Raw genomic sequence first — 26,013 nt, 5'->3', positions numbered from 1 at the left:
CAGCTCTCAACACCAGTGGGCTCATGAGAGGCCTACAGTGTGCGCGGGACCCGCCTTCCAAATGTAATACGATCCTGTCACTTTAAACTCACTCTGCAGTTGCAGCACGAAGAACGGCTCCTTAACTAGAATACTATAACAGGGGCATGACCGCAACAGAGGAAACAGCTGGTCGCTCACCTAAATTAGCCGGGCAGAGCACCCAGCTAAAAGACGCTAGGGAGCATAGCCATAGTTCTCATTCTCAAACCTCTGCCTCAGCCGATCAGAAGGTGGGTTCAACATTATATAAACCATTGGGAGCTCATCACTACAGATCTCTGGGTTCTGAACATCATTCATCAGGGGTATGCTCTCCGTTTTCATACCTTGCCTCTCTTATCATCCTCCAAAAGAATCTATTTCGGACCCTACACAGTCCTCTCTTCTCCTTCAGGAGATTCAATCCCTCTTTTTCTATCTCAACAACATCAGGGATTCTACTCCCGCTATTTCTTAGTTTCAAAAAAGGCGGGAAGACTGTGACCCATTCTGGATCTCAGAGATCTCAACAAATTTCTAGTCAAAGAGAAATTCCGGATGCTCTCCCTTGCCCTACTTTATCCACTTCTGGATCAGAACAACAGGCTATGTTCTCTGGATCTCAAGGAAGACTATATTCATATTTCAATCCATCGGCCTTCCAGGAAATATCTCCGCTTTCAAGTGAATCATCGTCACTATCAGTACAAGGTCCTTCCTTTCAGCCTAGCATCTTCTCCCAGAGTCTTCACGAAATGCCTCATTGTAGTGGCCGCATCTCTCTGATCCCACAGCCTTCAAGTCTTTCCTTACCTGGACAACTGGTTGATCAAAGCTTCTTCGGCTCAAGAGGTGGCTCTAGCAACATCTCAGACCATTTCCTTTCTCCAAGCTTTGGGATTCGAAGTCATTTTCCTCAAATTCAACCTCATTCCGACACAGTGTCTTCAGTTCATTGGAGTTATCCTAGACACTTCTCTCATGAGAGCATTTCTTTCCTCAGATCGTCTGAATACTTTCCTCGTCCTCTTCCAAGATCTGTTGACTATTCAGACTATCTCTGCGAGGTGCATGATGGTTCTAGGCCACATGGCTTCCACAGTGCATGTGACACCACTAGCAAGGCTGCATCTACGCATTCCTCAATGGACCCTCGCTTCCCAGTGGTCTCAAGCGACAGATTTTGTCACAAGATATCTCTGTAACATTATCTCTTCAGCAATCACTTCAATGGTGGATGACCTCCTCCAATCTATCCAGAGGTCAACTTTTTTACTTGCCTCCTCATTAAAAGGTGATAACGACGGATGTATCTCCTTATGCTTGGGGAGCGCATATGGATGGCCTTCAAACCCAAGGGCTTTGGTCAGCCAGGGAGCGCAAATTTCACATCAATTTGCTAGAACTCAGAGCGATGTTTTATGCACTCAAAGCTTTTCAACATCTCTTGACTCCTTGTCCTCCTTCTTTGCACAGGCAGTCAAGTAGCAATGTACTACATAAACAAGCAAGGAGGCACAGTATCTCTCCTGTTATGTCAGGAAGCACAGAAAATCTGGCTTTGGGCAACTGCTCGCAATTTTTTCTTGAAGGCTATCTACGTTCAAGGGGAGAAGAATTACCTAGCAGACAACCTCAGCAAGATTCTTCAACCTCACGAATGCACTCAGCTCTACAGCTCTTCATCCCATCTTTGCTCAATGGGGAACTCCACAAGTTCCCACAAATGTGGCTCCCCACAATCGCAAGTTGCCCCTATTTTGCTCCATACTATACTCACCTCACCGTCTGGAAGCAGATGCTTTTCTTCCACCCACTCCTCTCATGTTAAAAACTGTTCAAACTCAAACGAGAGTCAGCCACCATGATTCTCATAGCTCCTTGGTGGCCCATACAACATTGGTTCTCCCTTCTACTTCAAGTTAGCACCAGGGAGCCAATACCTCTACCAATATTTCCTATTCTGCTTACTCAGAATCAAGGATCACCTGACAGCTTGGTTTCTCTCAGGCTGAATCCATCTGAGTTACATCTCTCTCAGCTGGTACGCAATATTATTGATGCCTCCAGGAAATCAGCCACTCAACAATGTTATCAACAGAAGTGGACTCAGTTTTCTTCCTGGTGTCTCCTTCATCATCACAATTAAGTTTCCTTGTAAGTGGAACTGGTGTTGAACTATCTACTTTATCTGTCTAACTCTGGACTCAAATCTACATCTATTAGAGTCTATCTCAGTGCTATTACAGCTTTTCACCTGCCAGTCAAGGGAAAGCCTCTTACTGTTCATCCTTTTGTCTCCAGGTTCATGAAAGGACTTTTCAATGTGAATCCATCTCTCAAACCTCCTCTGGTAGTCTGGGACCTTAATGTGGTTTTTCCAGTTAATGAATCCTCCATTTGAACTAATGGCCACGGCTCATCTCAGATTTCTCACCTGGAAAGTTGTCTTTCACTTCATTAGATCTACTCCTATTGAGGAAATTGTAAAGGTGCCTCTTGGTCCTCAGTTCATACCTTTACCTTGCATTATTGTCTGGAGTCTTTCTCCAGATGAAACCTCAGCCAGTCTGTATTACAAAATTTATTTTCCTAAAGGCCAACACTCCCACCTTCCCATTCTGGTTAGCTTGGAAGTCCACCATCTGTGAGAATATGCTGCCTGCTTGTCCTGGGATAAAGCACAGTTACTTACCGTAACGAGTGTTATCCAGGGACAGCAGGCAGATATTCTCACAACCCACCATCCACCCCGGGTGGGCTTCTTAGCTGGCTTATCTTAACAAAGGCCCTTGTGCCTACGTCGGGACATGCACTGTGCGGGATATCGCAAACTTTCAAAAGTCTTAAAGTAGCAATGCACTTTTGAAATGTCTGTACCAAGGCTCCTTCAGTGACGTCACCCATGTGTGAGAATATCTGCCTGCTGTCCCTGGATAACTCCTATTATCATAAGTATCTGTGCTTTCATAAAAGTTCAATGTCTAGACAGGATTTGATTGAACAAATTACATTTTTTCTACTGAATAATAGTTTAGGTACAATGAAAGTAAATAGTAAAAATGTTGTTTGAGTAGATAAGTAAATTTCTGATAGCCTACAGAGATGGTTCTCAGCTTCCCCAGAGCATCCCCAAAGAAGGGCCCCATATTCCCCCTCCCCAGCCCCCTACCAATTCTCAGCTCCCCAGGCCCAGAGCATCCCCAAAGAAAGAGGCCCCATATTCCCCCTCTCCCCTCCCCAATTCTCAGCTTCCCAATACCCAAAGCTAATCATCCCCAAAGCTTCCCCTGCCCAATTCTCAGCTTCCCAATCTCCACAGTAAGGGCCCTAGCTGCCCCCTCCCCCAATTCCTATATAGCCGCAGAAAAGAGAGCAGAGAGATCCTTTCACTTATGCTCTAGAATCATGGGGAGGAGAGGAGAAATGCTTCCGCGGCGCGAAGGAGAGAGGAGAGCCAGCTAACAAATATCACCTTTGCTGCAGTGCTGCTGGTGCCGATCCGCACGAGGTTTGCTCGGCGCTCCTTTCCCAAAGTCCTTTCTTCTAATGTAATTGACCTTTATGTGAAGAAAATAAATAAAACCAAGAGAAAAAGGAAACAAATATGGTTCTCTAAATTAGTGGCGGAGAAAATAAAGGCAAAAGAGTTAGCGTTTCTGAAATATAAAAAAAAAACTCAAGAAGAGATGTACAGAAAGGACTACTAGGTGAAACTAAAAGAAGGCAAGAGAGAGATACGACTGGCGAAAGAGCAAGTAGAAGAGTTAATGGCCAAAAACGTAAAAAAGAGAGACAACTTTTTTTAGATATCATGGTGAAAGGAAGAAGATGAAAAATGGAATTGCAAGACTAAAAAATGCTATGAACCAACATGTGGAGAGTGATGAGGAAAAAGCAAACATGCTAAACAAATACTTCTGTTCTATGTTCACGGAAGAGAATCTGGAGAAGGGCTGAAATTGTCTGGTAAAGATACACATGAGAATGGAGTAACATAGAAACATAGAAAATGATGGCAGAAAAGGGCCACAGCCCACCAAGTCTGCCCTCCCCAATGACCCATCCCCCTAATTTCTTCCATGAAGAGACCCACATGCTTATCCCATTTTCTTTTAAAATCAGGCACGCTGCTGGCCTTGATTACCTGCAGTGGAAGATCATTCCAATGATCAACCACCCTTTCGGTAAAGAAATACTTCCTGGTGTCGCCATGAAGTTTCCCCACCCCTGATTTTCAATGTATGCCCTCTTGTTGTCGTTGGTCCCTTAAGAAAAAAGATATCTTCTTCCACCCCGACACGGCCCGTGACATATTTGAACGTCTCAATCATGTCTCCCCTCTCTCTGTGCTCCTCGAGTGAGTACATCTGCAACTTACCCAGCCGTTCCTCATACGGGAGATTCTTGAGACCTGAGACCATCCTGGTTGCCATTTGCTGAACCGACTCAACTCTCCGCACATCCTTTTGGTAATGTGGCCTCCAGAACTGTACACAATATTCCAGATGAGGTCTCACTATGGATCTGTACAATGGCATTATGACTTCTGGCTTCCGGCTGATGAAACTTCTACGGATACAACCCATCATTTGTTTAGCCTTGGATGAAGCTTTCTCCACTTGATTGGCCGTCTTCATGTCTTCGCTAATAATTACCCCAAGTCTCGTTCTGCTGTAGTCCTTGCTAGGGTCTCATTTAGGGTGTAAGATCTGCATGGGTTTCTACTGCCCAGGTGTATGACCTTACACTTTTTGGCATTGAAACTTAGCTGCCAAGTCGTGGACCAATGTTCCAGTAAGAGTAGGTCTTATGTCATACTGTCTGGCACTGTGCTTTCGTCCACTATGTTGCATAGTTTGGTGTCATCGGCGAATAATGTAATTTTACCTTGAAGCCCCTGAGCCAGGTCGCTTACGAAGATGTTAAATAGGATCGAGCCCAAGACCGAGCCCTGCGGCACACCACTGATCACCTCCGATGTTTCGGAGAGGGTACCGTTCACCACCACTCTCTGAAGTCTACCTCTAAGCCAGACTTTAACCCATGCAGTTAATGTTTCACCTAATCCTAACGAACTCATTTTGCTCAATAACCTGCAGTGTGGGACGCTAACGAAAGCTTTACTGAAGTCCAAGTACACGACGTCCAGGGACTCCCCTATAGCCAGCTTTCTTGTTACCCAATCAAATAAGCTGATTAGATTGGATTGGCAGGACCTTCCCTTTGTAAATCCATGTTGATGGAGGTCACGCAAATTCTCCTCGTTCAGGATCGTATCTAACTTGTGTTTGATCAGTGTTTCCATAAGTTTTTCTCACTATCGACGTGAGACTCACCGGTCTATAATTTGCAGCCTCCGTCCTGCATCCCTTTTTGTGGAGTGGAATGACGTTAGCTGTTTTCCAGTCCTGTACTTAGGGAGAGATTGAAGAGTGCGGATAATGGTTCCGCCAGAACATCACTCAACTCCCTAAGCACCCTGGGGTGTAGATTGCCTGGTCCCATGGCTTTGTTCACTTTGAGTCTAAATAATTCACAGTAGACGCTGCTGGGCGTAAACTTGAAGTTTCGAAATGGGTCTTCCGGGCTTTCCCTTGTCTGCAACTGTGGACCGGACCCCGGCATCTCACAGATAAAGACCGAGCAGAAGTATTCATTTAGTAGTTTAGCTTTATCAGGATCCGATTCTACATAATTCCCGTCTGGTTTCCTAAGAGGTACTATCCCATCTGTTTCTTTTTCTGTCACTAATATACCTAAAAAAGGATTTATCCCTTTTCTTAATGTTCTTTGCCAGATTCTCTTCCATTCGGAGTTTGGCCTCTCTGACTGCTGTTTTGACAGCTTTAGACTTGGCCCGATATTCTTCCATAGTCTCTCGTTTTCCTGGATTGTTTGCAGGAGATAAATGCTCTTTTCTTCTTTTTTACAAGGTCCGAGATCTCCGCAGAGAACCACTGAGGTTTATTGTTTCTCTGCTGTTTACTTACTGTTTTTATATAGTGGTTGGTTGCTTCGTGTAGGGTATATTTCAGAGTTGACCACATTACCTCTACATTATCTGTTGCGGCTTGATTTTGTAGCGCCCGATGGACAAAATCTCCTATGCTTTTGAAGTTAGTGCCCTTAAAGTTGAGGACCTTTATTGATGTGTTTGATCTAGTGAAACCTTTCCTGAGGTTGAACCATACCATGTTGTGATCACTGGAGGCCAACGTATCGCCTACCGAAACCTCTGTGACACTTTCTCCGTTGGTGAGTACCAGGTCCAGTATCGCCTGATCCCTAGTGGGCTCCAAAACCATTTGTTTGAGGCATGCTCCCTTTATGGAGGTTAATAGCCTTCTGCTGCTGCTGGTCGTGGCGGAAAGTTTGTTCCAATCTGCATCAGGCATATTGAAGTCCCCTAACAATACTGTGTTCCCACGCAAAGTGATGTTCTCTATGTCTTAGATTAATTCTATATCCTTGTCTTCCTGTTGCCTTGGAGGTCTGTACACTACACCAAGATACAGACATTTGTCATGTCCCCTAGCCAGGTTCACCCAGAGGGATTCCCCAGTGTACTTGATATCTGCAATTCTGGTAACTATAGTGTATAGTGCTACCCCTCCTCCTAATTTGCCTTCTCTGTCTTGACGAAGTAAGTTGTATCCCGGTATTGCCATATCCCACCCATGTGAATCCGTGAACCAAGTCTCGGATATCGCCACCACGTCCAGGTTGTCGTCCCTTATTTCCGTCTCTAATTCCAGAATTTTATTGTCTAAACTGTGTGCATATGTTATGTTTGTTAAGTCCCTGTGGAGAATTTCCCGCCTGAGTTAGTGTGACTCCTATAGTATTGTTTTCAGTGTGTATACTTACCTTGGACTTAGAAATGGAGTTGCAACTTACCTTGTCAGGATGGTTCCTTACCTCCCCCAACTTACCTAGTTTAAAGCCCTACGAAGCAAGCTGGCTAGTCGGTGTCCAAGGACGTTCTTACCTCTTCTGGTCAGGTGGAGTAGATACTGTACTGTGGAGTAGATACTGTACTGTTCATGGAAGAAAGTGTTTATGAACAACTTGAAAAATTGAAAGTGGACAAAGAGATGGGACTGGATGGGATCCAGGGATTTAGTTGGAACCTAAAAACAGTATTGGGCAGAGCTTTGGATTCTTGCCCAAAAATAGCTAAGAAGAAGAAAAACAACAACAAATTTTTAGATTGAATCAAGTTGGGCAGACTGGATGGATCATTCGGGTCTTTATCTGCCATCATCTACTATGTTACTATGTTTCAAGATTTGATCCTTTAGATGTTCCCAGAAGGTAAAGAATTTGACATTCTTTAGTATTTTGGGCAAGGATCACTATTTTTAATACTTGTTTGTTAAATGTTAATATATACACAGTATGCCTTGTAAGTATGCTATGAGATGAAAAAGGTTGAAAATCACTGCTCCACTTCATTACACTTCCTATTTTGCACAGAATGCTGAATCATAATTGGTCATAGTTGGTATATTTTCCAGACTGGCATTTGAAAATCAGAAGACTCGACTGACAATTCAACTGGATTATTCCAGGGGACAGCTGGAGAAGGAGGGCAACAAAGTTAAGAAGTTAAAGGAAGTTATTCTCTGTGAGGAAAAAGAGCTCATTAAGCTGAAAGAGGTAAACAACAAATAACACATAATGTACTCTGCAAAGTGAATTGGAAAGTTAGACACAAGAGAGTTCATTTTTTAAAATAAACCCAATAGGTTTATGATAGTTTTTCTTTGTGTTAAGCTATTTGTTACTGTGAATGTTGCTTCTACTGATGTTCTTTTTTATTTAATTTGTTTAGATTGTGTCCCATGACTGAATCAAAATAGAATTATTTGTGCAGTGAGGTTGATAGCTGATTTTGAGATGAGTAGTTCTGTAGAACTAAAAGGATGATGTATAAAATAGATTAGAAATCAAGGAAGCATAAATGTTGAAATATTAAAGTGAGGAAACATAACTGAAATTTACAGAAGAAATTAGAATTCTAGTAGTAGTCATACCCCTAGAGCAGGGGTGTCAAACTCAATCACATAAAGGGCTGAAATCTAAAACAGGCTAAGTCATGGGCCAAATTTTTTATTAAGATACTTAGGACTCCTTTTACGAAGGTGCGCAGCGTTTTTAGCGCATGCACCGGATTCGCGCGCGCTAGCTGAAAAACTACTGCCTGCTCAAGAGGAGGTGGTAGCAACTAGCGTGCGCTATTCCGCTCATTAAGGCCCTAACGCGCCTTCGTAAAAGGAGCCCTTAGTCTTAGTAGAAGTATAGATCCTTCCTCACCCTGAGACACCATTCCTGGTTATTTTCACCTCATAGATGTCACCATACTTAATCCCAACTTTATTCAAATAGTCATTCTAGGCATAGGCAGCGGAATTCTTTTTTGTTTTGGGGGGGACTGAAAGTTCCACCCCAGATCCTGCCCCCATAATAGTACTAATTGTAATACCATTTTTTTCCTTTCATTTTTCATATACACACAGTATAATCTTATTAACAACATATAATGGTTAATCACAAAATTAAACTACACAAAGCACACTGTATGCTTCTCACATTCATTCCTATCAGAACACAGATGCACCCCTTTGCAAATATGGGTCCACAAACTAAAAGTACTAATATATACAAACAAAACCCTAAGATGCAAGACTCTGCATGCAGTACAACCCCAGAGAAATAGAAACAAATGCATTTCTTCCTGAACAGTGCAAAATATAGACAGCAGATGTAAATTCTCAAAACTGACGCAATTCAATTACTAAATTGAAAATAAAATAATTTCCCCTATCTTTGTTGTCTGGTGATTTTGTTTTTTTAAACCATCTTTTCCCAGTCTTTTGCTACACTTCCTTCTGTCTGTGCTCAACTGTGTATCCAGGGCCACCGTAGCCATTTGATGTTCTTCTCTCTTTCACTTTCTGCCATACATCCATCTTTAGCGTCTTTTTTCAACATCAAGTGTGTAGACCAAAGGACTCAGGTATTGCACACTGCAAATAAAATCAATATGAAAAGCTTATCCTTCCGGCTTCCTGATGTAGCGTAGCGAAACACAGACTGTATTGGAGCCGTGAACTGACCTTTTCAGATAAGTGGTCTACTGTTAAACAGCTTTTGCCACTCCAGTAGAAGCAAGAATCTTTGCTCCATACAATGTGTTATGATTAAAATTCACTGACCCCAATATGAGCTATGCACCATATATCCTCATACCTCATTCACTCCAGTTTTTTTTAGAAACCATTCGAGAAACCATTCGATCCTCAGCAACACCACCTTCCCACTCATTATAATTTCATAGTGGGGTTATCTCCCTTCTTTCTGCGAATTAAGACCAGAAGTTAAATTTAAAAAGCTAAGAAAATTACTTTTGGTTAAAAATCATAAATTATTTAAGATATCAATGAAATGAAAACGGTAACCTTATAAATGAATTAAAGTATAAATGGTCTAATGACGATTTGAGGTATAAAGCCGCCCACTATGAAATTATATTGAGTGGGAAGGTGGCCTTGCTGAGGATCGAATGGTTTCTAAAAAAAACTGGAGTGAATGAGGTATGAGGATGTATGGTGCATAGATCATATATACTGGGGTCAGCGATATATTATTGCCTCTTTCTCTAATATTCAAATAAGTTCAGTGCCTCTTTTCCAATTCAATGATTAAAATTCAAGCATCTTTCCAGCAACATTGTACCACTGCTGTAGTGCCTTGCTGAAGAGCTTATGAGCACATTTAAATATTGAAAAGTTTTTAAATGTTATATGATGATACTATTTGAGAAACTTGCCCAGTATTGATGAGAGGGGGGTCTTTTGGGTTTTGTTCTATTTTGAAAGTATTGCTCCCTCAAGTAGACTAATTTAAAATCCCCGGTCTGTTTGGATCATACACCCATCCTTAGCATTAACTTTTAACATTCATCTTTCTTCCATTTTTCTGCTTTCTTCTCAAAATCTATCTACTTTTCCATGTTTTCCCTTCCCATCTATCCATGTGTACCATCTCCTCCCTCTTTCTTCTCCCCTATTCCCATCTATCCATAAGAAGCATTTCTTCTTATCTCTTCCCTGCCGCACCCATTGCTGTGCACCATCTCCTCCCTCTGTCTCCCCTCCCTCTCCTTCCTTGTGCAAACCGATCTTCAAGAAAGATTCAAGGGGAGATCCGGTGAACTACAAACCGGTGAGTCTGACCTCGGTACCGGGAAAGATGGTAGAGGCGCTGATAAAGGACCGCATCATTGATCAGCTTGACGGACACAGGCTGATGAGGACCAGTCAGCATGGTTTCAGCAAAAGCAGATCGTGTTTGACAAACTTGCTGCACTTCTTTGAAGGAATAAACAGGCAGATAGACAAGGGCGACCCGGTCGACATTGTATATCTGGATTTTCAGAAGGCGTTCGACAAGGTTTCACATGAATGACTACTTCGGAAAATTGCAAGCCATGTAATCGAGGGTGAAATACTCGTGGATTAAAAACTGGCTGGAGCATAGAAAACAGAGAGTGGGGGTAAATGGACAATACTCGGACTAGAAGAGCATCACCAGTGGGGTGTTGCAGGGCTCGGTGCTTGGACCTGTGCTCTTCAACGGCTTTATAAACGATCTGAAAATTAGTAGAACAAGTAAGGTGATTAAATTTGTGGACGATACGAAGTTATTCAGAGTAGTGAAGATACAGGGAGATCTGCAACGTGACATAATCAAGCTCAAGAAATGGGCATCGACATGGCAAATGAGGTTCAACGTGGATAAGTATAAAGTGATGCATGTTGGTAACAAAAATCTCATGCACAAATACAGGATGTCCAGAGCGGTACTTGGAGACCTCCCAGGAAAGAGACTTGGGAGTTTTGATTGACAAGTCGATGAAGCCATCTGTGCAATGCGCGGTGGCAGTGAAAAGGGCAAACAGAATGCTAGGAATGATAAAGAAGGGGATCACAAACAGATCGGAGAAGGTTATCATGCCGCTGTTACGAACCATGGTGCACCCTTACCTGGAGTACTGTGTCCAGCACTGGTCGCCGTACATGAAGAAGGACATGGTACTACTCGAAAGGGTCCAGAGAAGAGCGACTAAAATGGTTAAAGGGCTGGAGGAGTTGCCGTACAGTGAGAGATTGGAGAAACTGGGCCTCTTCTTCCTTGAAAAGAGGAGACTGAGAGGGGACATGATCAAAACATTCAAGATACTGAAGGGAATAGACTTAGTAGATAAAGACAGATTGTTAACCCTCTCCAAGGTAGGGAGAACAAGAGAGCACTCCCTAAAGCTGAAAGGGGATAGATTCCGTACAAACGTAAGGAAGTTCTTCTTCACCTAGAGAGTGGTAGACAACTGGAACGCTCTTCCAGAGTCTGTTATAGGGGAAAACACCCTCCAGGGATTCAAGACAAAGTTGGACAAGTTCCTGCTAAACTGAAACGTATGCAGGTGAGGCTAGACTCATTTAGAGCACTGGTCTTTGACCTAAGGGCTGCCGCGAGCGCAGACTACTGGGCAAGATGGACCTCTAGTCTGACCCAGCAGCAGCAATTCTTATGTTCTTATGCACCATCTCATCACTCTTCCATGGTCAGACAACTGTCTTCCCCCCTTCTCCCTCATATGATCTGGCATCTTTCTCCTCTCTTTCTCATAGCCAGACCATGAGAGGAGAGAGATTCCAGGTCTAACATTTCTCTCCTTCTCTCCTCTTCTTTATGCAGTCTGGCATCTCTCTCTCCTCTCCTTCTATTCCGTGGTTTGGCATCTGTCTCTTCCCTCACCTTCAGTGTATTATTTCTCCTTCCCTTCACCATTATCAAGTCCTATCCTCCCTCTTCCCCATGTATATCATTTCTCTTTCCCTCCTACTCCACACACCTATGTCCAAGAATTTTCTTTTTTTCTTTCTTCACCCACCGCAACATCTCTCTTTCGCTCCCTTCCTAACCTAGTTCTTGTACAATCCCTCTAGAGGCTGAACTCATGGGATCTTGTATCCTCTTTAGCCTCGGCTGCAGGGCTTATAAAACTTGTACCCACCCACCCCCCCTTTGGGCTACCTGCCTGGGAGCTTCCTGTCATGCTCAGTTTGTTCCTTCAGCTTACTGCATGGTTGAAATCAATCTCTTCTGCTCGTGATTTGTTTTCAATTTATAGTCTTTATTTATTTTGCGTGTTTGCCCACGTGCTGCGGATCAACTCTGTGGGAGTTATCCTTTGGTGGGAGATCGCATACATCTTAAACTGATTTATTGGTTTATTTTAATTTCTTATATACTGCTTCAGGTACTCCAAATATTTGTTCACACTTGAAATGAAATGGTGTCTGTTCATACAGAGAGAGATCCATTTATCATCCAGTGGCTGTACCCAAGTGAGATGATCCAAAGGATATAGGAGCATATTATCAAACTGCACACCAGTGTTGTTAACAGGATAACATTTAAGATCTTACATGGTACTCTTCCCCCTTTAATTCCTCTATCCTGGAACTCTGTGAGACCTGATATTATCAGATCTATCCAAAAGCTTAAATTATCTTTCCCCTCGTTACAAGGCATTATCTATATTGGAAAATTAGGGAAATCTCTCTACTTTAAAATTACTGAGCTTTGGAATAACTTTCCTGTCCAGCTGCGTAATTTTGGCTCTTTCCAATTATTTCGAAAACATCTGAAAACATGGCTATTTTCAAAAATGTAAATTCCGCTGCTCTCTATATAACCACTGATTCACTGATTCTTATTATATTTTCCTTTCTTAAACTCTTGTAAACCATGTCGAGCTCTATCCTTATAGAGAAGATGCGGTATATAAGCTTAAGGTCTAGTTTAGAATAAATAACAGTGTGCTAAACTAAATTAAACTTAGATTTGTAGACCGGGTCATCACCAATAGGAGCTCGATTCGGTTAACAGTAAGAGTAAAAGAAGAATAGGCTAGATTAAAAAAAATATAACTAATTTCCAAAATGTTTAGCAAACAGAAATGTCTTTAAAGCTTTCCGAAAAAAAGGGATTTAAGTTTCTTAGTGGATTTGACATACTATTCCAAAGCTCTATCAGTTTGAAAGAGAAAGATTGACTAACTTTTCTTAGAGATTTAGATTTACCCTTAAAAGAACGGACAGAAAGTTTCAATTTTTGAGAGCTTCTTGCAAGGTGTGATCTGTGTACATTCCAGTCTAAAGGAACAAGAGTGATAAAAATACCAAATAGGAGCAATGGAGTCACATGGTCAAATTTACCAAAAATGAGTCTGGCAGCAGTGTTTTTAATCAACTGGAGTCTTTGCAAGCTGACCTTAGATAAACCCAAGTACATTGCATTGCAATAATTCAAATGGGCCAGAATAACCGATTGAACCAGAACAGAAAAGTGATGTTGTTGAAAGCACGCTCTTACTCTTCTTAAGATACGGAGGCTGAAAAAACATTTTTTTACAAGGGAATTGATTTGGTCCTTAAATGTGAGTGAGGAATCAATAAGGACACCCAGTATCAATGAAGAGAATTCACTTTTCAAAGACTCACCCGAGTCCAAATTCACAGCAGAAGCAAGGCAGTCTAATTGAGGGTCTAACCACAGAAATTTTGTTTTTGCAGCATTAAGGGCTCCTTTTACTAAGCTGCGTTAGGGCATTAATGCGCGGAATAGCTAACGCCAGCAATGAGCTGGCATTAGTTCTAGCTGCATAGTGCAGGGTTAGCTCGCACTAATCTGCGTGCGCTAAAAACACTAGTGCACCTTAGTAAAAGGAGCCCTAAGTTTCAAATTCATCTGGACCATCGATGCCCAGGACTGGAGTTTAATAATACAATGATTTATGTTACATGACAAATTAATGAGATCTGAATCAACCTCAAGTAATACGAAAATCGGCATATGTCAGTAGAGTTTCTTGAATATTCAGATTGTAGTATTATGTGATCATATAGATGTTAAAGAAAATTGGGGACAATGCGAAACCCTGAGGTGGTTCTCCAAGATTTAGAGATAGAGCCAACCATGTCGACTAAGTAAGAGCGAGATGATAGAAATTTTGAGAACCAGTCCAGGACAGCATGATCTAAACCTGTGGTCTCAAACTCGCAGCCCGAGGGCCACATGCAGCTCGCCAGGTACTATTTTGAGGCCCTCGGTATGTTTATCATAATCACAGAAGTAAAATAAAACAGTTTTTTGATCATATGTCTCTTTAGCCATAAATTACAATATTATTATTAAGACTTAGCCAAAAGGAAAGATTTATAAACTATAACAAGTTTTACCTCATGCAAAATTGTTATTTCTTTAATAAGACGTGGCCCTGCAAAGAGTTTGAGTTTGAGACCACTGGTCTAGACCAATTTCTGAAAGCAAGTAAAGTAAAACTTCATCAAAGGCTGCAGACAGATCAAATTGGAGCAACATAGCATACTTCTTACCTGATTGTAATTGTTGAATTCTTGGAAGTAGAGAAACCAAAAGGATTTCTGTACTGAACCTTGAACATAATCCATGCTGAAAGGGAAAGAGAATGGAAAACTTCTCTAGATAATTTGAAAGTTGACTAGCAACAATTGATTTCATGAGTTTCGTTAGGAGTGGTATATTGATGATCGGTCTATAATGAGACAGAATTGTAGAATCTAGACCTGCTTTTTTTTTAGAAGAGGGGTGAGACATATTTGACCCATGTATAACACAAAATATCCTTTTTCTAATGCATAATTCAATAATGCAATTAACCAACTAATGGCTTGAGATGGAATATTTACAAATAAGTAAGAAGGAAAAGGATCAAGAATACATTTGCATTTCATTAACTTATCACATAGTTTGGAAACTTTAGACTCAAACACTGGGTCAAATCGGTACCAAAAATGATCTACAAGAATCTCCATTCAGTTATCCCTAGAAGCTGATGAAAAAAGCTCAAGATTCACTGCAGAGAAGGAATTCCTAATAGTGGAAATTTTATCTTCAAAAAAAGAGGCAAGAGCATCTGCAGTAGAGGATGAAGCATGTGTGAATCTTGAGTCAGACTAGTCAATGTACACCAGAGTCTAAACCAGGGGTGTCAAAGTCCCTTCTCGAGGGCCGCAATCCAGTCGGGTTTTCAGGATTTCCCCAGTGAATATGCAGGAGATCTATTTGCATGCACTGCTTTCATTGTATGCTAATAGATCTCATGCATATTCATTGGGGAAAGCCTGAAAACCTGATTTGATTGCGGCCCTTGAGGAGGGACTCTCACACCCTGGTCTAAACAAAGTACTACTTTGGTTATTGGAGTTGTCCCCATGGTATTTCTTTCTTGCTTTCCTTAACTCATAATTGTTTCCTAATAGCAAGTCTCCAATTAAGCTTGTCTAGATCAGAGTTTGATTTCTTCCATTTCCGTTCTATTTTCCTACATACTTGCTTAAATTCTCTATGATGTGGGGTAAACCAGGCAGAATTCCTAGCATAAGAAATTGATTTAGTTACAAGGGGGGCCAAGGTTGAATAGGTGCTCTTTGAAACAATGCTCCAATCGTTCCAGCTATTTTCTATAGAATCTTCTCTAGAAGTATGGGATATAGATTTTAGGAACTAGGATCAGAATAGGTCTGGATTGATTTTCCTTCTTAAAGTTACGGATCTTTTCTGCAAAAATTTTTGTGGAATGTGAGACATAAATATAGTGGAACCTTGGTTTACGAGCATAATTTGTTCCAGAAGTATGCTCGTAAACCAAATTGCTCTTATATCAAAGCGAGTTTCCCCATAGGAAGTAAGGGAAACTCACTTTGATCCGTTTCACCTCCCTCCCCCCCCGAGGCTACCGGCACTGCTCCATTCCCCCCCCCCTTGAGGCCACCGATGCTGCTCCATACCCCCCCTCCCGTGATCCGGCATCCCTCCTGCGAACCGGCATCCTCCCCTCTGCTCACTTCGCCCCCCCTCCCCCGCGATTCTACATCTCCCCCGAGCACTGAAACGAAATCCCTTACCCCGATTGGGCACCAGCACCAAAGCATAGGACGTGCTGGTGCCAGTGCCCAAAGATCCTCCCTCTTCTGGGCTGGGCAGTGCATCGGAGATCCTCCCTCTTGCCTGTGCTGGGTTGGACTGGGCCTTGAGCATTTGTGCATGCTCAAGGCTTTCTGGTCTCGCTCTCTCCGAGATTTTCAGATTCAGTGTTGGGAACGCTGATGTTCAATATATTCATAAATGACCTGGAAACAGGAACGAAGTGCGAAGTTATAAAATTTGCGGATGACACAAAACTCTCCAGTAAGGTCAGAATTCTTGAGGAATGCAAAGATTTACAAAGAGACCTGAACAAACTGAGCAAATGGGCAGAAAGATGGCAGATGAGATTCAATGTAGAGAAATGTAAAGTATTGCATATAGGGAAAGGTAACCTGATGTACAGCTATACGATGGGAGGGAGGGTACTGGGAGAAGGCAACCTAGAAAAAGACTTGGGGGTACTGGTAGATAAAACAATGAAGCCGGCGGCGCAATGTGCAGCGGCCTCAAAGAAAGCAAATAGAATGTTGGGCATTATCAAAAAGGGTATCACTACTAGAACGAAGGAAGTCATCCTACCACTGTATCGAGCGATGGTGCACCCGCATCTGAAGTACTGCATCCAGTACTGGTCGCCGTACCTTAAGAAGGATATGGCGATACTCGAGAGGGTCCAGAGAAGAGCGACTAGGATGATAAAGGGCATGGAAAACCTTTCATAAGCTGAAAGGCTGGAGAAGCTGGGTTTCTTTACCCTGGAAAAGCGGAGACTTAGAGAGGACATGATAGAGACTTATAAAATCATGAAAGGCATAGAGAAGGTGGAGAGGGACAGATTCTTCAGACTAGCGGGGACAACAAAAACAAGAGAGCATTCAGAAAAATTGAAAGGAGACAGCTCAAAACAAATGCTAGGAAGTTCTTCTTCATTCAGAGGGTGGTGGACACCTGGAATTCGCTCCCAGAAGAGGTGATAGGACAGAGTACAATATTGGGTTTCAAAATGGAATTGGATGACTTCCTGAAGGTGAAGGGGATTGAAGGATACAGATAGAGGGTAACTATACAGGAAACTAAATGAATAAGGAATACACGATTTAGGTAAAGGATCACTTACAGGTCATGGACCCGGGGGGCCGCCGTGGGAGCGGACTGCTGGGCACGATGGACCCCTGGTCTGACCCAGCGGAGGCAATGCTTATGTTCTTATGTTAGACAAGAAGTAATTAAAAAATAAGACTATTAAACAAAAAAGTGCCAGCATACAGTGCAGGTTAAAAAAAATCTAAAGTTCTATAAAAAAACAAAAAACCCCAGTTAAAAACTGCTCGTGGTTAACAATTTTTACAAGATAGCAAGAAGCAACTTAAGGCAGCGATCATTTATGTAAAAAATAAAAGCTGTATCATATCATAACATAACATTACACTTATAGACGCATTACCAAAAAGTTTTACGCAGTTTACAAAAGATTATAAACATTAAACATAATCATATATTTGAATGAGTCAGCTAGTCAGGTATTTGGAGAAAAGATAGGTTTTTAGCTGTTTTCTAAAATGTCTGTAAGAAACAGCTGTGAGCAACAATGATCAATATTCTTTTTCATGAGAAGCTGCCTTAGATGCTAAAGAGTGATTTAGGAATTTCTTGCTTTTTACAACCTTTTACAGAAGGGAAATTGAACAGAGCAAGAGTTTTTCTACTGCATTTGTGCGTAACTATGGAAAAACTATTAGCCAGATAAGTAGGGGCTGCACTATATAAAACCTTGTAACAAAAACAGCCCAACTTGAACAATACCCAAGCTTCCACAGGCAACCAATGCAATTCGCAATAAAATAATGTAACATGATTGTATTTCTTCAATCCGTAAATCAATCTAACTGTTGTCCTGTATCAATGATAATCTCAATAATTCCTTCTTAGTAATTGATAAATAAGCAATATTGCAATAGTCATGACTGGTACAACCGCTTCAGAGATGGCCGCACATCAGTGGAGAATGAAGCATGTTCTGGTAGGCCTTCAATATCCAGAAATGAGATCGCCATTGACTAAGTAGATCATACGAAGGCTGTTCAAAAAGTATCAGACCTTAATTTTTCTTGCGTAAGCTAGGGAGGCGTGGTTTGGTGCACTCATGTAGGCGACCCTAATGCACATGCTTGAATTTTTTCCCGCCTACAGAAGCTGTCAGTCACTGGCAGACTGCCAATGAGTGAGGAAGTGTAAGTGAGCGCCGTCCGATTTTCATTTTTGACAAAATGACAGAAAAAATTGAACAACACTACTGTATTAAATTTTGTGTGAAGCTTGGCGATTCCCAAGTGAAACGATCCGCAAAATTCAACAGGCCTTCGGGGACAAAGCAATGGGCACCACACAGATAAAAGAGTGGTACAACTCTTCAGAGATGGCCGCACATCAGTGGAGAGTGAAGCACGTTCTGGTAGACCTTCAGCATCCAGAAATGAGATTGTCATTGACCAAGTGAGGACCCTGGTGATGCAAGATCTGTCAAATCACCAAGGGGTACTACCAAGAGGTTCTGCGTCACCTTCGTAATGCTGTGAGATGCAAACATCCAGACCTGTGGGCAGCAGGCAATTGGCAGCTCCATCACGATAACGCACCTGCCCATTCTTCACATTTGATACGGAGTTTCCTGGCCAAACACAACACACCTACGATTCCTCAGGCTCCCTATTCTCCCGACATGGCTCTGTGTGACTTCTGGCTTTTCCCCAAGCTAAAAATGCCCCTGAAAGGGACCAGATTTCAGTCAAGAGAAGACATCATGCAGAATGCAACGGACCAGTTGTAACAATCTCAAAAGAGGCGTTCCAGTGCTGCTTCTGACAGTGGCAGAACCATTGGAAGAAGTGTGTGGCCACCCAAGGGGACTACTTTGAAGGCGATTAGTATAAGATTGTTGTATCTGAATACAAGTATTTTTTATGAATAAAGGTCTGATACTTTATGAACAGCCCTCGTATAAAGAGAAACGTTTATTTTTAAAATTCATATAGTTCATGCATGTAATTTACAGAACAATAGTTGTTCCCGTGCAATAGGTGAAACATTCTAGCCAGTAGGGTTATTTCCCTTTAGTCACATGGTTGCAGAAGGAATCCACTCTGGATTTTTCACTCTGCCCCTCTAGTACTTCACTGGGCTGTTTAGCTCCCTCTACAGTTTTTTGCTTCTGCACGCATGGATGCAGTTGGGTGTGTGTTTGCCTGACTTACAGCTGAGAGGTTCCCAGGCTCAGGATCACCTGTTGAATAAACTGGATGGGCGCAGAATTCTTTTGTGCTACTTGGAGTTTCATCTGACTGTCTTTGTGCTGACTCAGTCCGTTAAGCGTGGTGCTCCTGCTTCCAAGACCAATATTTCCAGCTAGATCCATAAGGCCATTTTGTCAGCTTACATTCTTGCAGGGACACAGTCTTCTGTTTCCGTTAAGGCACATACTACCAGAAGTGTGGCCTCATGGTGGGCCGCAGATAGATCTGTCTCTCTTGTGGAGATTTGCAGGCTGGAAATATGGTCTTCTCTTCACAAGTTTGCCAAGTTCTTCAGAGTGGATGTGGTGGTAAGACAGGACTCCACCTTGGGGTCTTTGGTCTTAAGAGTTGGTGCAACAAGCCCACTCTAGTTTTTTTTTTTGGGGGGGGACTGCTTTTGTACGTCCCTACTGTCTAGATTAGAATATCTCACTTATTGCACTTGAAAAGGAGATTATGTACTTACCCTGGTAAGCTCTTTTCCAGTGGATAGGTGAGACATTCTAGACTCCCGCCCAGTATTTACTGCACCTGCTTTTAGTTTTCAGTCTGTTTATTCTTCTCCAAGCTGTTTCTTAGATGCCTGTCAGCCCTTGAAGGCTGGAAATAATTTGTATATATGTTTCAATGTACAGTGGTGCCTCACACAACGAACTTAATTGGTTCCAGGAGCAAGTTTGTTATGTGAAACGTTCGTTATGTGAAACGCGTTTTCCCATAGGAATACATGTAAAAAAAAATAATTCGTTCTGCAGCATAAAATATGCTAAGATGACATAAAAAAGATAAATTTTTTGTTATTATTTTTATTTAGATACATCTAAAAACATACATCTCCCTGTCCTTTTACTTCCACTATCTTCCTATCCCATCTCTATTCCCTTTTGTCCCTCTCCCCATGATCAATCATCTCACCACCTCTCTCTGCCCTCACCCTCAGGGTTCAAAATTGCTTCCACTCTTTTTCCTGTTGTTCTCTCTGCCTGTCACCCTATGATTTAGCATCCCTTCTGCCCTTGTCCAATATTTCCCCTTCTCTCCCTCCCTCTCATCCCCTGCTCCAACATGTGCTTTCAGCGGCCTTCTCCCCCCTTAAGCGTCTTTTCTTCTCCACTCCACCTTTCCTCCCTCCCTGCCTCCACCTTTGTGGCGCTTTTGCACCCGACCGACAACAGAACAGGCCCGGTCGGACAAATCTCCCTGTCCTGTAGCCGCGAATCTAAATTACCTTCTTACAGCAGCTGGATTATTGAAGCTGCTGTAAGAGGTAATTTAGATTCGCGGCTACAGGGCAGGGAGGTTTGTCGGCCGGGCCTGTTGTCGGTCGATCGGGGGACCTGACCAGCTGTGCACATTCTTCGGGGCGGACCGCCCCCTCCCCCCTCTTTCGTTCGCCATTGCCTTCTTCCTACCTGCCCTGCCGCAGCCGCACACAGCCGACCGGAAGTCTTCCTGATGTCAGCGCTGACGTCGGAGGAAGGGAGGGCTTTGCTTAAGCCCTCCCTCCGACGTCAGCGCTGACATCGGGAAGATTTCCGTTCGGCTGTGTGCTGCGACAGGGCAGGTAAGGAGAAGGAGACTACCCTCGACCAACCCCGCTGCGATCCAACCCCGCAGGAACCCCGGAAGGATGCAGCTCGGGCGACTTCGTTGTGTGAAACGAAGTACGTTATACGGATCACGACATAAAGTTCGTTGTGCGCAGCGTCCGCTGTGCGAGGCAACCGTTATGCGAGGCACCACTGTATTGGGGAGTGTTACTCAGCTTCTTTGAAGCCAATGTTGGCATTTCACTTTAATGGTTGAATTCTTGAGCAGAACAGTTGGTTTGAGCCTGTTGCTACAGGTGCCTCTACTTCACGTGTATTGGGTGACTCTCCGTGCCTGGGTACTAACTGTAGAGGGAGCTAAACAGCCCAGTGAAGTACTATAGGGGCAGAGTGAAAAATCCGGAGAGGATTCCTTCTGCAACCATACGGCTAAAGGGAAATTACCCTATCGTCTAGAATGTCTCACCTATCTACTGGAAAAGAGCTTACCAGGGTAAGTACATAATCTTCTTTTATTTGGGAGTTTCCCTTTACCCCCTCATGTTTGTGTATTTTGGTTATCTGGTGCTATTCAATTACTCTGGTACAAACTGAGGGATTACAGCACAACCCACTGAGGAAGGAGTCAGAGCTGCAGAAAATGATTGATGTGTCCTGCAAAAACACATGGTTTGAGGGTGACTAACCAGCTGTTCAGGACCTTTATACCCATCTACAGGAAAGAATATTATTAAGGTAAGAACCTAATTTTTATTTGAATTTAGGATGTTTCCCCCATATCATACATTAGGTATTGTCATTTATTTAAAAAACTATTTGCCAAGTTTAAATTATTTTGTGTATGCAGAATGAATCACAGATTTTACAAACAGTTGATGGAGCTATGGTTGAACTGAAGCAGATTAAAAATCTTCTCATCCTTAAAAAATCAGAAGTGGGAGAAGTTCAAAATCAGGTTGAAGAAGCCAGGAAGAAATTATTAACTATTAACAGGTATCTCACTGACTTAAAAGTATCTTAAAAAACAAAGAACAACACTTTAGGGTTTTCACCTTTTTAAATTACTAGAGAAGTGTTCTTATGATGTTTATTCACTGTAATTCTGAGCATGCAATAATGAGTGGAGAAGAATCAATTGCCTATAAACCAGAAAAATAACAACCTAAAAAGTCCACAAAGACAACAAATAAAAACAAGGTGAAAAAAATGATTTTTTGCTTGGTAAAAATTCTCAAGAGTTCTTTATTGAATAGCAAAAATCCAAATCCCAATATAGATCCACATTTTGGCAATAAAAGGCCTTCCTCAGGGGTGCAACATTGGTTTGGATATTGGTTAGAAACATGATGGCAGATAAAGGCCAAGTGGTCCATCTAGTCTGCCCAGCCACAGTAACCATTATCTCTATCTCTCTTTGAGAGATCCCACATGCCTATCCCACGCCTTCTTGAATTCAGACAGTCTCTGTCTCCACTACTTCTTTCGGGAGACTGTTCCATGCGTCTACCACTCTTTCTGTAAAAAAGTTGCTTCTTTAACATTAAGCCTTTATTTTGTATTTCTAATACAACATACCCATTATTCCTGAACCTTCAGGTAGTCAACCCCTTCTCGCAAGAATTCTTGTAGAGAACCTCATTAGCATTCTTTTGCACCGCCTTCCATCTCTATGGGCTGTCCTCCAATTCCCAAGTTGTCTCTCTACAAGTGAGATGATAGAAGTCTGTCTTTTCTGCTTGTCTTTATTTTCTTTTAGATTTGGTTTTTACTTATCATTTGCAAGGCTTTTTGGTGCTACAGAGGATCCCTGTCTTGGGACATTTCTGGCTGCAGGAGAGCACCGACTTTCAAGTTGGAGGTCTGCATCCAAGGGGCAGACTGCACCCAATATGTAGTGCACCCAATAAGAGAGCCAACACTATCAGTCCAGGAGCTCGGGAACCAATCCATTGGGAGCAAGGCTTACCCCAGGTTTCAGCCACAGTGGGCTTGCATGCAGGCTGAGTGGTACCATGGCGCTTTTTCCAGATTCAGGGCCAACTGCTTTCCTCCCTCTCTCCCCTCCCCCTCCATCTGCATGCGTAAGGTCTGGTAGGGGTACGGCCAGTTCATTGGGGCCTGAGAGACAGTCTGAAGAAACAAGCAGTCTGGATTCCAAGCTTGATGAGGTAGAAGTTCTCACTGTAAACTGGTCTGCAGCTTCAGCACTTGCAGCTTCCAGCACATAGCATGGCACAGTAACAGGTTGACAGCCTGAAAAACAAAATTGGGGAAGGGGTCCAGATAGTTTGAGGACCAGGGAAAAGTAGAGGTTCAAGCAGGGGAGCAGCACAAGTGTGTCCCTAGCAAAGTGCAGTCATGTGGAGGCCACAAAACCCCAACAAGGAGCTCAAGTGCATCTGCAAGGGCCACCTGGACTTTCTGGACTGAGGAATTCATTAATATGATGTTTGAAGCATGTATGATTAATAAGGGCCGCATGGAACCTCATGCAATTGCTGAGCATTTCCCTCTGAAGAGTGAAGTTCCACAGCAACAATGCTTTGTGCAAGATGGGAGGTCCAGTCTGAGGAAGATTGGGATAAAGAGGGCTCTAGTAACATAGTTTATCCCAGGACATGCAAGCAGGTATTCTCACATATAGAAACATAGAAATTGACGGCAGATAAGGGCCACGGCCCATCCAGTCTGCCCACCCTACTGACCCTCCCCTGCCTTTATTCTGCAAATGGATCCCATGTGTCGATCCCATTTGGCCTTAAAATCAGGCACGCTGCTGGCCTCAATCACCTGAAGTGGAAGACTATTCCAGCGATCAACCACCATTTCGGACACGGATGCGGACGTCTCACAAGCAGACTTGCTTGAAGAAACTCGAAGTTTCGAGTCGCCCGCACTGCGCATGCACGAGTGCCTTCTCACCCAGCGCAGGGCGCGTCTCCTCAGTTCTCAGTTTTCCGCGGAGCAGAGAAGTCCGTCTTTGACTCTCCGCGTTTAACTTCATTACTTTGTGCCTTCTCTGAACCACGATTTATATTTTTTTCATCACAAATTGCTGTTCTTATTTTATTTCTTTAATTTTCAGTTAAAAAAAAAAATTTTTTTTTTTCCCTCTTCCATCCATTTCTCGGGACAGGCCGCTCGGCCGCAGCCCGAGGGCTTCGATCTTGTGGTGGCTATTTTTCCTTCTATGTCCCGGCCTGCCACGGGCTTCAAGAAGTGTAGCAAGTGTCAGCGCGCAATCTCTCTTACGCACCCACACCGTCGCTGCCTTAAGTGCCTTGGGCCGAGTCATCATCCTAGGTTGTGCCTGGCTTGCCAAATGCTTCAGTCTCGTGCTTTCAATCGTCATTGTATTTTGGTGGACAAGCTCTTCGAGATGGAATCTTCTAATGATCCCTCAACTTCAAAGGCGTCCTCCGCCTCGACTCCTACCGAAGTTCCTCCTGCTTCTACTGCTTCCACCTCAAGCCTCATCAGACCTTCGTCGTTTGCAGCGGCTCTTTCTTCGACGACTTCTGCTGAATCTTCCCCTGTTTCCTCAGGTCAGATAGCTCAGCAGTCGGTTCCACCGGTAGTGATTAAAGTGCCTAAGACTCCCAGGTCGAAGCACACTCACACTACCTCGATGGAACCTCCAGCCAAAGCAGGTGGTCGGATTTCAGACACGGATCCATCCTTGGCAGCTTTTTTTCAGACCATGTTAGAGAAGCAGTTTATTCAGTTCCTTACAAATATGGGACCCAAACTGCTTCCTCTTATCCAGCCTGGGCATTCAGCAGAGTCCCGCAAGGTCGAGCCATTTCCTTTGCCTCAGTCTGAGCTTTCACACTCTTTCCAGGGAGCAGAGTCTCTGCGAGTGTCTGGTCTGGTATCCAAGCACGTGAAGCAAGGAGAAGATTCTTTGCGAGTGGCTCGGCAGGATTCCTCACACTCTATACAAGGAGCAGAGTCTTTGGGAGTGCATCGAGGTTCCTCCATCAAGCCTCTGGAGCTTCGATCTACAGCCTCCAGTTCTATCCATTCTTTGATAGCATCGGCTGCTTCAGTCTCCGAGGCGAAGTCTCCTCGATCTTCGAGATCTGCTTCCAGGCACAGTTCTCACCGACGATCGAAGCCTTCATCGAGGCATCCTTCCAGGCATAGTTCTTCTAAAGAACGACCTTCTTCAACTAAGCCTCGATCTACCCCAACTATGACTATACAACAGATTCCTCATTTGAGGTCTCCAATGCCGGACCTCGAGGATATCCCGGTTTCGATTGCCTCGTCCAAGTCACCATGTTCCTTCAATGCCTTTTTTCCTGCTGAGGCTTCATCTTCGACCCAAGCTGCCTCGATGTCCTCGAGGCTAAGCATTGGCGGATCAGTTATCTTTCTCATCTTTCCTTCGTCAGATGGCTGTAGACTTGGATCTTCCATTAGACACTGGCTCTAAATACTCTAAGGAGTATCTCAAAGTCATGCATCTCCCTCAACCTCTGGCTGAGTCACTTAAGCTTCCTCTTCATAAGCTTTTGAATCAGACTTTTGGTCGATGAATGGAAAAACCTTTTTCCATACCAGCTGTTCCAGGCAAATTGGACTCTAGGTATAAAACTGTGCATTGCAAAGGGTTTGACAATCAATCCCTGCTTGTTGAGTCCTCCTTAAAGAGGTCCCATCCTTCCAAGGTTTATGCCACCGTTCCTCCTGGAAAGAAAGGGAAAACTATTGACAAATTTGGACGTCGCATCTATCAAAATGCTATGATGTCTTCTAAAGTCCTCAACTATAATTTTCAATTCATCACTTATTTTGAATTCCTTATTTCTTTACTACCAAAGTTCTTGAATTATTTGGATACTCAAATGCACTTTGAATTTCAAGAAGTCCTTGCTTCTTTGTCTCAACTCCGTTTGCATCTCCTCCAGTCATCTTATGATGGTTCGAGTTGTCTGCCCAAGCAGCTGCTTGCTCTGTAGCTATGCGTCGTCTTGCCTGGCTTCGTACCAATGACATGGACCCTAATCTTCAAGACCACTTAGCTAATATTCCTTGTGAGGGCAATGACCTCTGATGAATCTATCGAGGCAGCCACCAAGAAATTGTCTGACCATGAAAAATCCTTT

At 43.1% G+C, this 26,013-nt stretch overlaps 1 protein-coding gene across 3 annotated transcripts in view; it reads left to right on the top strand.

The window, feature by feature from the left end:
* SMC1B (structural maintenance of chromosomes 1B) overlaps positions 1-26,013 on the top strand; it is an 896,774-nt gene that overhangs the window by 586,631 nt on the left and 284,130 nt on the right. For all 3 annotated transcript variants that reach the window (XM_033952101.1, XM_033952100.1, XM_033952102.1), the window contains 2 exons: positions 7,542-7,683; positions 21,750-21,895. In XM_033952101.1, coding sequence (XP_033807992.1) covers positions 7,542-7,683; positions 21,750-21,895 — 288 coding nt within the window. The remainder of the gene's footprint in view (positions 1-7,541; positions 7,684-21,749; positions 21,896-26,013) is intronic.

The sequence above is a fragment of the Geotrypetes seraphini genome, chromosome 7 (assembly GCF_902459505.1).
Source record: "Geotrypetes seraphini chromosome 7, aGeoSer1.1, whole genome shotgun sequence".
Taxonomy (NCBI): domain Eukaryota; kingdom Metazoa; phylum Chordata; class Amphibia; order Gymnophiona; family Dermophiidae; genus Geotrypetes; species Geotrypetes seraphini.
The sequence above is the reverse complement of the archived record's forward strand: the minus strand, read 5'-3'. Positions and strand labels throughout refer to the sequence as shown.